General features: G+C 46.0%; 1 protein-coding gene and 1 pseudogene across 5 annotated transcripts in view; both read right to left on the bottom strand.

Annotated features, from left to right (window-relative positions):
• LOC137847041 (protein mono-ADP-ribosyltransferase PARP8-like) overlaps positions 1 to 6,047 on the bottom strand; it is a 62,565-nt gene extending 56,518 nt beyond the window's left edge. For all 5 annotated transcript variants that reach the window (XM_068665318.1, XM_068665320.1, XM_068665317.1 and 2 more), the window contains exon 1: positions 5,746 to 6,047. In XM_068665318.1, the coding sequence (XP_068521419.1) occupies positions 5,746 to 5,836 (91 nt within the window). In that variant the 5' untranslated portion in view covers positions 5,837 to 6,047. The remainder of the gene's footprint in view (positions 1 to 5,745) is intronic.
• LOC137847031 (very low-density lipoprotein receptor pseudogene) overlaps positions 1 to 12,394 on the bottom strand; it is a 456,685-nt pseudogene that overhangs the window by 167,628 nt on the left and 276,663 nt on the right.

Below are 12,394 nucleotides of genomic sequence, written 5' to 3'. Positions count from 1 at the left end.
CTATCCCTTGTCTCTCATGAGAAAACAACCAAAAGGGTTTTGAGAGATCCGGTAATCCCAAAGCCAGAGCTTGCATCAATTCTCATTTAAGTTGTTTAAAGGCGTTTCGTGCTTCTCCGGTCCAGACTAACTTTGACTGATTACTCTTTATCAATTCATATAGAGGCTTTACCATTAGTCCATAATTATAAATCCAAAGGCGACACCAACCTGTCATTCCTAAAAAGGTTCATAGCTCCTTTACCGTTTGAGGTTCTGGAGTCCGGCAAATGACTTCCTTACGTTCAGTTCCTAGTTCTCACTGACCTCCCGAAATTCCAAATCCCAAGTAGGTCACGTGTTGTTGAACCAGCTGGACTTTCTGTTGAGAGACTCGTTATCCATTTAAACCCAGAAAATTAAGGAGACTTATAGTCCATTGAATACAACTCTCTTTAGTCTCGGTAGCTATTAAGAGATCATCTACGTATTGTAACAAAGCCCCTTCAGTGGCTGGACTTTCTGTTGAGAGACTCGTTATCCATTTAAACCCAGAAAATTAAGGAGACTTATAGTCCATTGAATACAACTCTCTTTAGTCTCGGTAGCTATTAAGAGATCATCTACGTATTGTAACAAAGCCCCTTCAGTGTCCGGAGGTATCCAAGTTTCAAGTTCCTTTGCTAATTGGTTTCCAAAAATAGTGGGGCTATTCTTGAATCCTTGTGGTAGCACTGTCCACGTTAACTGTGTCTTTCTGCCTGAGTCAGGGTTTTCCCATTCAAAGGCAAATAGGTTTTGGCTTTCTGTGGCTAAAAGTAGGCAGAAGAAGGCATCTTTTAAATCCAGTACGGTAAACCAGACTTCACTATTCCTTAATTTAGTCAGCAAAGTATAAGCGTTTGCCACTACTGGATGTATATCCTCAGTGATCTTATTTATGGCCCTTAGACCCTGAACTAGCTTATATCTTTTTCCAATATGGGTGTATTGTATTCTGATTCGCATTCAACCAATAATCCATACTGTATAAATCTATCAATTATCTCTTTAATTCCTTTCCTATCTTCTATCCTCAAAGGATATTGCTTAACCTTAATGGGTTTTTCTCCTGGCTTTAATTTAATAATTATTGGGGTCACATTTTTAGCTCTTCCAGAGACTTCAGTGGCCCAAACTCCTGGATATACTTGATTTATGATCTCTAAGGGTATTTCACTTTTAGGGTCGGTTTGTATTAGTGCCAGGCTTAACACATTTATTAGTTGTTCTTCTCCTATCCTTAATTCCATTTTCCTTTTTTCAAAGATAATTTCTGCTTCTAATTGTTCTAACAAATCTCAACCTAATAGAGATTTTGGAGATCCAGGTAGATATAAAAACCTATGTATCCCCATTTGTTTTCTGCTATAAATGAGGTCTGAATTTTGTAATATTTATAAAACAAATATTTCGAAAACGTATATAAAAGGCAAGTAAACAGCGCTGGGTGTGCAGGGAGTCTACGCTCTACCAACACGCACACACAAACATCAAACGTTCTAAATACATGTATACAGAACATTGCTTTACATAATAACCTGAGTATGCCTATACATACATACAATCAGGATAGGTAACAAACAGTCCTTTAAGTTCCATAACTTAACAGTCCCCATTCTGCCAGCCTGTTCCTCTTCACTTCTTTTTCCTGCTTCTGTACTGATGTAACTTCATAGTGTTGCCTTTTTTTTTTTTTGAGGGCAGGCTCCCCTCTAATACTCTTCTCTCCACAGCAGTTCTTTTCAAAACAACTGTTTAATTAGTCAAACAACTTTGAATGTAACAACAACAGCAAACACCCAGAAACATCCATGCCTTAATGGCTGGAGAACAAGAAACCACCTGGAGAACAAGAAACCCCAGACTGCATGGAGTCTCCTGAATCACCCTTCTTTGTTAATATCAACCATTTTCTCGACACGAATTACCACTCCAGATATAACATTTCCCCAACTTGTACTTCAAAGGTTCACAAAAATAAGCCTTTTTGGTTGCACCCTTTTACCCTAACATAATCATTCTGTAAAGGCATTAACGCTTGATTTAGAACTGAATTCGTTGCCCCATATCAATAAGAAATTTCACTTCTGTTCCTCTCCTAACTTCATTATAATCAGTGGAGGATCTGCTAGGGTAGATTCCCCGGGTCCCCATTAGACCTGTTGAAATCAGGGGCCGATGATTACCCTAGAAAAAGGCTAGTCGATTTGTCCTCTGAAGCCAGGTCCAAACCGTTTTTTTTTTTTTTTTCCTTTCTTTCTTCCCCATTACATTTCAGAATTGGTCCAAAAATTCCACAGGGGTTTCTTTTAGACCTTGTTGGAAGCATATTCTCAATTCCCAAATCGTCCAGATTCTAGTATTTACTTAACCGTTCATAATTTTCAGGATGATTAGGGTCTTAGTGGGGGTCGGTCAGGGAAATGCAATTGTCCACAGTTCCCTGAGCGATCCCATCGGCAATCTGAGCTCACACATGAACTCAGGTTGTTTTCAGAGTTAACTGCTTTTCTGTTTCTGTGACAACTCTCTGGGACCCATCATGATCCCTTTGCCCCAGAGGGCTAACACCCAAGATTTTAAGGTCTCAGCCCCGGGCTGAGGCAGAACTGTTAACATTCCTACATCCTCTTTCCCTGCTCATTCAACTTCAAACACCTTTAACACTTGCAATAACCCTTTTAACACTTCCTTTATCTTTCTCCAGCCTGTACTTTTCTAATGCCAGCATCAAAGGCGCAGTCAGGGGCCAACTTAATTCCATTCCTTTTCCCTCCAAGATGCTGAAACAGCATCAGTATACAACATTCCATCCTATTTTCCTTCTCAAAAACAACATTGACTGTAGCAAAGTATTATAGTTTAAAGCTCCATTAAAAGGCCACTTTTTTCAACATTCCAGCTTATAAAGCAGCCACCATTGATTACAATATTTTGTCAGAGTTTTCTTATTTTCACTTCCACCCGGAGCCCCCCCTATATCCTTCCAATGACTCAAAATACAGCCCAACGTACTTTTCTTAGGAATTTCACTGCTTACTCACCCCCCTAGTTTCCAGTTCACACTTTCAGAATACATGTATCACTTACAAAACTGTGGGCACACAGGTATCTTTCAATAGCGATGTCACAAAACTACTATTATTACCAGGAGATATTGCCAAAGTCACAATAACAATAATCAGAGTCAAATTCCACATGCGATAGGTCAGAAAACCGAAACATGTAACACTGTAACGATATCTTTCTTATAACAACGTCACGAAACTACTGTTATCACCAAGAAAATAGCCAAAATCGCAGTAACAATAACCAGAGTTAAATACCACACTCCATGAGTCAGAAAACCAAAATAGGCAACACAATTCCAGATGGACCTTAAAGCGAGCTCTTTCCTTAAGGTCCCCAAATATACTTATGGTGCTTACCACAAAGTATATACCAAATACTGCCTTGCAGAAGATCACCTTCCGACTTAACAGACAGTTCCAGATGACCGGTCTACCAGAAAACCAAACCAGAATAAAGAATATACTCACTTACAATGATGGGGTCCTTGTCTGCCTCCGCAGTGATATGGTGAGTCGAGGAGTCCCTCCAGGAAATCCCGGGGGTACCCTAGGGAGTCCTGTCCCCAGCGGGTCCTGCGGACCGGCAGAGAGGTAGTCCCATCTGGGGCGCCAAATTGATTTAAAGATCAAAGCCAAAATTTCCTTAAGTGGTATATTCTTTATTGCAGCGCTGGATGCACGGGGGATCCTTCCGCCTATCGTGCATGTTCGAAGTGACAAACTATCTCATATTTATACAGCGAAACAATGAATATTCAATTAGCACTCATACATATTCATTACCTAACCCCGTCTACCCTCGCTTCGTATGCTAATTAGCTTATCAGTCCTTGCGCTTGCGCAAAAGTCTTCCAAGAATTGTGGGCCGGGGTCTCCAGGATGTGGGCAGTGGTCTTTGGGAGGAAGGCCGTAGGTCTTCCTCGTAATGCACTTCCTTAATCAGTTGTTTTCCAAGCTGTAAAAATGCTGAGTTGGCTTTCAGTTTAACTGAGGGTCGGCAGATAACAGGATGTCTCAGTTAACAAGACATAACAGACAGTTGACTCAAGTTATCTCAAGTCTCAGCCTGAGTGTTAACAGATAATGGGATGTTTTCAAATAACAAAATGCTTAAACGTAACAGAAGGTCTACAGATAACAAGATGTTGTTTACTTTGTCCTTGCTAACTTTTAATCACAAGTTCTATTCTATCCTAAAGTGAGTTTATACAATATCATTCCACAAGTTTTATTCTATCCTAAAGTGAGTTTATACTATATCAATACAAAGAGCTACGTTATTACTGTAATATACAATAAATGTTTGTTCATTGTCTTTTGTATTATAAGGACAAGGACTCCTGCTTGAAGAAGTGGGGGTAGTTAAGGTCTCCTGCTGAGATAAGAAACTGTAAAATGCCTGAAATTCCTTTACTTAATGTAACGAGAGAGGGCCCTTAAACCGGCAAGGGGGAGGGAGTTTCCTCCCCTTCTCCCCCCCTTGCATCCTAGTTCCATTTTTTGTTTAAAGTCACTGTTGCAAAGCTCCTGATAAGCTGCTGAACCAGCATGATAATGTTCTGCCTTCCTGCTTCATGCTGGGTCAACATGACCTACTGAGGAAAGGAAGTCGAGCCACAACGCAGAGGAAGACTACGGCCTTCATCTTCACGACCACCAGAGAGACTGGGACGACCCCCTAGCAACAGTGCGCGCAGCCGCAGAACATACCAGGATGTGCTGCGTAAACCCGGAATTACCAAGATATAAAAAGGGACCCTGGCGGAGGTGAGATGTGCGCCGTTGGCGGAGCAGAGACTCCCCGGTCGCCCAGCGCTGTTTTGCTTGCTGTTTGCTTACTCAATAAATTCCTTTATATGATTAATACAATGCTCTCTGAAAATTAATTAAGGGGGCAACTTATAACAATTACAACTTGGCATCCCGTTGGTTCTTTACTTTTACCGAAATTGCTGAGCTTTTGCAGACCAGAATAATGCTACCGAGACGGGGAAGGGGGGGGGGGGGAGGGGCGGAAAGTGGGAAAGTGTTCTGCGTGAATCAGAGAAAATGCAGCAACTCCCCTCCGCCCCTTTGCAACAAGTGCTCTAGTGTTATGGCAACGGCAGGAATTTCCATCTTTGGTAACGGCAACAGGCAGCCACAAGCCAGGCTACTGCGACGGCAAATCACGGCCGGCACCTCGCAGCCAAGGCAGCGGCGAAAACCCGTGTTTTTTGCACAGGAGGGGACTTGCCGTTCCCCCAGCCCCGAAGACGGGCGGGCTTTCAGAGAAAAATGCATGCACCGAGGGGCGCGGGAACCCAAAGAATAACCATGTAGCTGCCGCCGGAGGTCTGCGCCAGGCAGCGGGGGTGTGTGTGGGGGTGAGTGTGGGGGGGTGTGCACGGGTACACGCACACTCGCACACCCTCAAGGTTTTGCCTTTCCCAGTCGGCTCCTGTTCTCCTCTGCCCTCACATGCCCTCAGAAGGAAAGGAGCAGGAGAAAGAGGAAAAAGGAGGCTCTGGGGAGGCACACGCCAGCTCCGCGGCCCCCGCTCCCGGGTACGGCAGCGAAGAGCACAGGCACAGCTCGGGCAGCGGGAGCGGGGTCTGGAGCGGGCAACGGCAGCCTCCGCGCCGCCGACCTGGCTCCCGGGTGGGAAACTCACCTGTAAACAGGTAGTCTTTCTCCGCCTTGCACTTTTCGATCACAACGTCAATATCCTTCTGAATCCTCTCTTGTCTTGAGCAGATCCCCATGAAATAGATACCAAGGGGAAAAAAAGCAGCCTTTATTTCCAGCCCACCCCTCCCTCCGCGCTGCCAGTTTTAATATTCAGTCTGAAAGATGGACCCCGGGGACGGCGAGCAGAAACCTCCCCGCACCCCGAAGACCGGATGGAGGACGGAGGAGGCAGGCAGCGGGAAACGATGTTGCATGCCCAGGTGTGCCCGCCCAGATGTGCTACCTCTGCCGATGGATGGCAATTCCTTCCTTCCCTGACAACAGATGCAGCGGATCCCACCAAACCCCCACGCCCTCGGTTTTTTTGTTTTGTTTTTTTTTTTTTTTTAGGTTGTTTGGCTGATTTTTTTTCTGTTTGTTGTTGTTGGTTGGGTATTTTTTAGGAAAAAAAAAAGGTAAAGGCGGGGGGCGGGGGCAAGCCGACCCGACAGCAGGGGCGATCGCCGCGCAGCAGCAGCGCGGAGAGCACAACAGTGGCGGCGCCCACACCCGGTTCCTAGCGGCGAGGCGGAGCCGACGTTGCTGCAGCGACGCCAAGCCACAGACCCCATCCTCGCTCGGGGCTCTGCAGGTACGGCCCACGCCGGTTCCCCAGGCGTAGGCGACGCGGGGGAAGGAAGAGGCAGATGCACAGAGCTGTGCGAGCAGCCCAGGAGGCGGTGGCGGGCTTAATGGCCTCGGCCACTGCTGGCCCTCGCCTCCTCTCTCCGCTCCAGCCCCAAGCATAGGTTCCCGAACAGCAGAGAAATGCAAGTGGCAAGTGAGCGGGCGGCAGGGCGGCTCCCCGGCCAGCACCGGGGAGGAAGCGGGCAGTGCCACGCTGCGCAAAGCGGGAGGTGGCGGGGCATGGGGACAGTGCAAAGTCTCTAGAAGACTCCCTAGGTCCTGAAGGCAGAGTTGGGTGTCATGGGTGTAGGTGTGCAAAGCTGGATGAGCTTTTCAAACAGGTGGCTCTGTTGCGAGAGGAGCTCACCAGAAAACATAGCATCCAGGAATCTGAGAGGGAGATTGACAAATGGTATTTGAAATTGACATTGACATTGACACAGTCTGAACATCAACCCTGCTTTAATTCCATGCAAGGGGACGGCAAGCAAGCTTGCAGCCCAGAATGAGCACATCTGAAAGACTCACAGTCAGAGAGGGAGTTAGGAGAATCTTATCAAGCAGTGATAAAGTGCTGACAGCATTAAACTAGGATGCTACTTGGTGTCTTTGCTAACTATGGTGCACTGTGCAAATTAGCTAAAGCAAGAAGCCTTGGGCCCCTTTACCAAGGTCAGTCTCCTAATAAGAGTGTGAGCCTATCTTAAGAAACTGGCAGAAACTGGTCCTGCGGATGGACAAGAGCCAAGGAGCAACTGAGTCTGCGCAGAGACAAGAGGTCAACTAGCGGTGACGAGGAAGAGTCATCAGTCTTCATCCCCACGACCCCCGACGACCACCACCAGAATACACTGCACAAGCGCAGATGGGAGGAGTTTATGGAAATGACTCCTTGGAACTAATTTTAATACAAAGCGGGGACAGGTTATGAATATGTATAGGCGTATTGTGAAACTTCATGCATATGTAACTCTTTACTGCATAGAACAGAATCACAGAATCACAGAATTTCTAGGTTGGAAGAGACCTCAAGATCATCGAGTCCAACCTCTAACCTAACACTAACAGTCCCCACTAAACCATATCCCTAAGCTCTACATCTAAACGTCTTTTAAAGACTTCCAGGGATGGTGACTCCACCACCTCTCTGGGCAGCCTGTTCCAATGCCTAACAACCCTTTCGGTAAAGAAGTTCTTCCTAACATCTAACCTAAAACTCCCCTGGCGCAACTTAAGCCCATTCCCCCTCGTCCTGTCACCAGGCATGTGGGAGAACAGACCAACCCCCACCTCACTACAGCCTCCTTTAAGGTATCTGTATAGAGCAATAAGGTTGCCCCTGAGCCTCCTTTTCTCCAGGCTGAACAAGCCCAGGTCCCTCAGCCGCTCCTCGTAGGACTTGTTCTCCAGGCCCCTCACCATCTTGGTTGCCCTTCTCTGGACCCGCTCAAGCACCTCCATGTCCTTCTTGTAGTGAGGGGCCCAGAACTGAACACAGTACTCGAGGTGCGGCCTCACCAGAGCCGAGTACAGGGGGACGATCACCTCCCTAGCCCTGCTGGTCACACTGTTTCTGATACAAGCCAGGATGCCGTTGGCCTTCTTGGCCACCTGAGCACACTGCTGGCTCATATTCAGCCGACTATCCACCATGACTCCCAGGTCCTTCTCCGCCTGGCAGCTCTCCAACCACTCATCTCCCAGCCTGTAGCTATGCTTAGGGTTATTGAACCAAGGCAAGTTGCCACATCAGGTGCGCACGATTTTGGCAGGACTACCCTCCGTACTGCCCAGCGCTGAATAAACATACCTACTTTACAATCTTACTGATAGTGGAGTCCATTTTCCACAAGTCAGTTTGGCAAGCCAGCCAGGAGACGCTCTGCTCAGCTACGGGATCGACTGCGGAGCGAACGCCCCTAGGTGCACCCCTAGAAATTTCCTCGGAGGGGACTCCACTCCCAGCCGCTCACCGGGGGAGCAGAAAAAGACCTCCTGAAGCTGTGGACAAACGGTATGTTTTATAGAACAGGAAAGGCCTGTAAGTTGTACGCGTGGCCAGGGCAGCTGGTAAATCGCGCGGAGACATCTGGTGTGCAGCATAGTCCCCATATGGGAGGAGGGTACCCTACAGGCTGACCAATAGGGCGGTCAAGGGAGATTTGGTGACCGATAAGTGGTCAAGGGGGATTTGCTGACCAACAGAGTGGCCAGTAGCGATCTTGGGAGGAGATCGAGCAAATCTGAGGTTACCGCTGTATCCAGGTTTTGGAAGCCAGGACGGACCTGCTAATGACTGTATAAGAAGCAGGAGAAGGGTAAGCGGGCCTCTCAAAATTATGACAAGGTTATCTGAGTAATATTTGCAGCTGCTGGAAGGATATTAATTGGAGTATTAATAATTGTTTGTCTTATTTGTGGATGTCTGGATATTTCATGTTGAAAGCATTTGTGTAAGTGTATGTGTTTGAGACAAAGTATTGTGAAGTGAATTACTCCACGAGGAAAACAGCCGGAGACGATACAACAGTTTGGTTATTGTTTTAAGTGATATATTCTTGTGGTAAGAACAAGAAGTGCAAGGGGCCTCTTGGTGTGATTGCATGATTGTGCTGTGTGAGTGAGATGCAGCATTGCTGCGAAGCAAGTGCAGAGTTCCAATCTGCAGTTCCATATTCTCCACGAGGGAAACGGCTGGAGACGAACACAGCGCATGACAGACGGAAAAGAAGTGCTGTTTTATCCAAGTGTTGATTGGTGGTGCCCAATATACGAGCCTGGCGGTGCATCTTTTAATCCTATTTTTTGTTCTTAATGTTTTTTGTGTGACAGGGAGGAAGGCAGGAGCAGCAAGCGTTATATATGGAGTGGTAATTCGTGTCGAGAAAATGGTTGATATTAATAAAGAAGGGGGAGATTTGGGAATGTGGCCATGGGGGTTGGAAAACCCCATGGTTGAGATAACATTAGACTCTTAAGGATGAGGCCATCAGGAATATAAAAGAGTTTAGAGGGAACAAAGAAGGGTGATTCAGGAGACTCCATGCAGTCTCCGGTTTCTTGTTCTCCAGCTGGTTCTCTTGTTCTCCAGCCATTGAGGTATGGATGTTTCTAAGTGTTTGCTTTTGTTGTTACATTCAAAGTTGTTTGACCAATTAAAAGTTGTTTTGAAAAGAACTGCTGTGGAGGGAAGGGTATAAGAGGGGAGCCTGCACTCAAGATAAAGAAGGCAACACGATGAAGTTACGTCATCAATAAAGAAGCAGGAAAAAAGGAATGAAGAGGAACAGGCTAGCAGAACAGAAACCAGGACAGGAACAGGCACATTGATCGCCTCATGAAGATAGGTTCGGCCAAACTCAGCAAACTGCTCAGAGAAGCTCGTACAGAAAGTCGCTGGAAATAGGAGCACTGGAGCTGGAGAGAAGCTCGAGCTGAGAGAAGCGGACCTGTGCACACAACTGCCTCTCACTGGTAAGCAGTTGCGCATTATGGGAAATCATACGTCCTTAGGAACAAAGACTGTCCTGGTAACCTTACAGCTTATTCTCCTTATTAACAATTGGATAGTTTATGAGCCTGAAATATGAGACCAAATTGATGTCAAGGTGTGGGACTCTGCAACTACAAATGACAAGGTTGCAGTGGGATTGCTCGACATCTGGCGAGCAATCTCTGAGGCCTTAAAGAGCCATGTGGGACCACAGTCAGAAATGTGTGGTTTGCCAGACAGTGAGGGAGCTGCAGGCTCCTTTACTGATCTGACTGCTACGCCATGGGCCCCTCTGCTGCTACAGCCATCGAAGGCTTTTGCTGTTACGCCCCCTGCTGACCTGGATGTGCCTTTTGACCCAGGCCCTATTGGCCTTGAAAAGGAGATGGATATGCTTTTCTTCAATCCAGGAGGAACGGGATATGTAGGGCCCGAAGATCAAGTTGCTTGACAACTTAAAGCGAGACATATTGTTCAAAAGGAATGGAAAATGGATACTGTTGTTTGTAATCAAGAAAAGGAATGGAAAATGGAGACTGTTGAGTCATGGAAGTAAAAGGATTGTTTGTTACCTTTTCTGATCGTACATATGTATAGGCATACTCGAGTTTAGTATGTAAAAACAATGTTCTTTATATTTAGAATGTTTGATGTTCGTGTGTGCATGTTGGTGGAGCATAGACTCCCCACACACCCAGCGCTGTTTACTTGCCTATTATACCTTTTATACCTTTTATAAGTATAAATATTACAAAATTCAGATTGAGTTGAGACTTAATTTATAACATTCCCTTCCCTTCTTTGGCAATAATCCATCCCTCTTGGTTATATTTTCTCTTTTGTCTTTCGATTAGTTTTCTATCCTTTTTGTTATATACAAGCTTACCTTCAAGGGGAATTTGCCTGTCTGGAATCAGGGCTCCCTCCATTGCTACCTCACCTTCCGTTGCTTCTTTTGCCTCTCTGTCTTCCAGATCATTTCCTTCCTCCGATTCTGAGCTCACCTTCTGGTGTGCCTTAATGTGCATGATTGTTATCTTTTCAGGCAGCTGAACTGCTTCCAATAATCTCATTATTTAGTCCGTGTAGATGTTTATTTTCCAGATTCTATTATGTCTTTGCAAGTGGTAACTGCATACCCAGCATGTTGTTTTCCGCTGATGACATAGGTGCTCCCATATTTCCATATCATCAAAAGGAGTGTCCTTCAGATCTGGACGGCTGGAGTAGGTAGCTTCAATGTTCTCTAGGTAGTCATGGTGTACTGCCTTCCCTTGGTTTCTGCTGATTTCAGGAACCTTTGCGGGGAAGCCAGTGACCACCTTTCACTTCCAGCACTGTGGACAATGTGTGAGACACTAGCACAGTTATTTTCTGTCCCAAGGTGAACTTGCGTGCTTCCTGGATATTTAGCACCACTGCTGCAACGGCTCTGAGGCATCCCGGCCATCCCTTGGCAGCAGCATCCAGCTGCTTAGAAAAATAAGCAACTGCCCTTTGATATGGGCCCAGGTCCTGTGCTAGTATTCCCAGGGCAATCCCCTGTTTCTCATGGGAGAAGAGGAAGAATGGTTTATTTACATCTGGAAGTCCCAGAACTGGAGCTGACATGAGATCCTTCTTTAGTTGGTCAAAGGTTTGCGTTGGCCTCCTTTGTCCATTGGAGGTCCCTGTTCCCATTTGTAATGAACACATAAAGCGGTTTTACAAGCGATCCATAATTACAGATCCACAATCTGCACCATCCCGTCATTCCCAAAAAGGTTCACAGTTCTTTTATTGTCTCGGGTTTCAGGGTTTAATATATCGCTTCTTTACAATCTTACCCCAAGGTCCATTGTCCGGCACTAACCTCATAACCCAGGTAGGTCACCTTCTGCTTTACCACCTGAGCCTTCTTCTTCGATACCCTGTACTCCTGTAGTCCCAGAAAGTTTAGGAGGCTTAGGATGTCCAGGCCACACATGCTTCTTCTGTCTGGGTGGCTATTAGGAAGTTATCTATGTACTGCAACAGCCTTCCTTCTCCTGATGGGGCTTCCCAGGTCTCCAAGTCCTTTGCAAGTTGTTCTCCGAACAAGGTGGGTGAGTTCTTATAGCCCTAAGGCAACCTTGTCCATGTGAGCTGTGTTTTGCACCCACTCTCAGGGCTTTTCCAATCAAATGCAAAGATTTTCTGTCTGGCTTCATGGAGAGGGAGGCAAAAGAAGGCATCCTTCAGATCTAAAACAATAAACGTGGTTAGCTCTGGTGTTAAGCATGTTAGTAAAGTATAGGGGTTTGCCACCACAGGGTAAAGATTAACAGCTCGTATGACCTAATATGATCCATCAGGTTTTCAAACAGGGAAAATTGGAGTGTTGAAGTCAGACTGGCACTCTTTTAGCAACCCTAATTGTAAGAAAATTTCAATTATCAGGCTAATACCTTCTTCGCTAATTTCCTTTTTAGTTTCAGTAGCCGTCATCATCAAA

This window comes from Anas acuta, chromosome W (genome assembly GCF_963932015.1).
Source record: "Anas acuta chromosome W, bAnaAcu1.1, whole genome shotgun sequence".
Lineage (NCBI taxonomy): Eukaryota > Metazoa > Chordata > Aves > Anseriformes > Anatidae > Anas > Anas acuta.
This window is presented reverse-complemented; position numbering and strand designations above follow the sequence as displayed.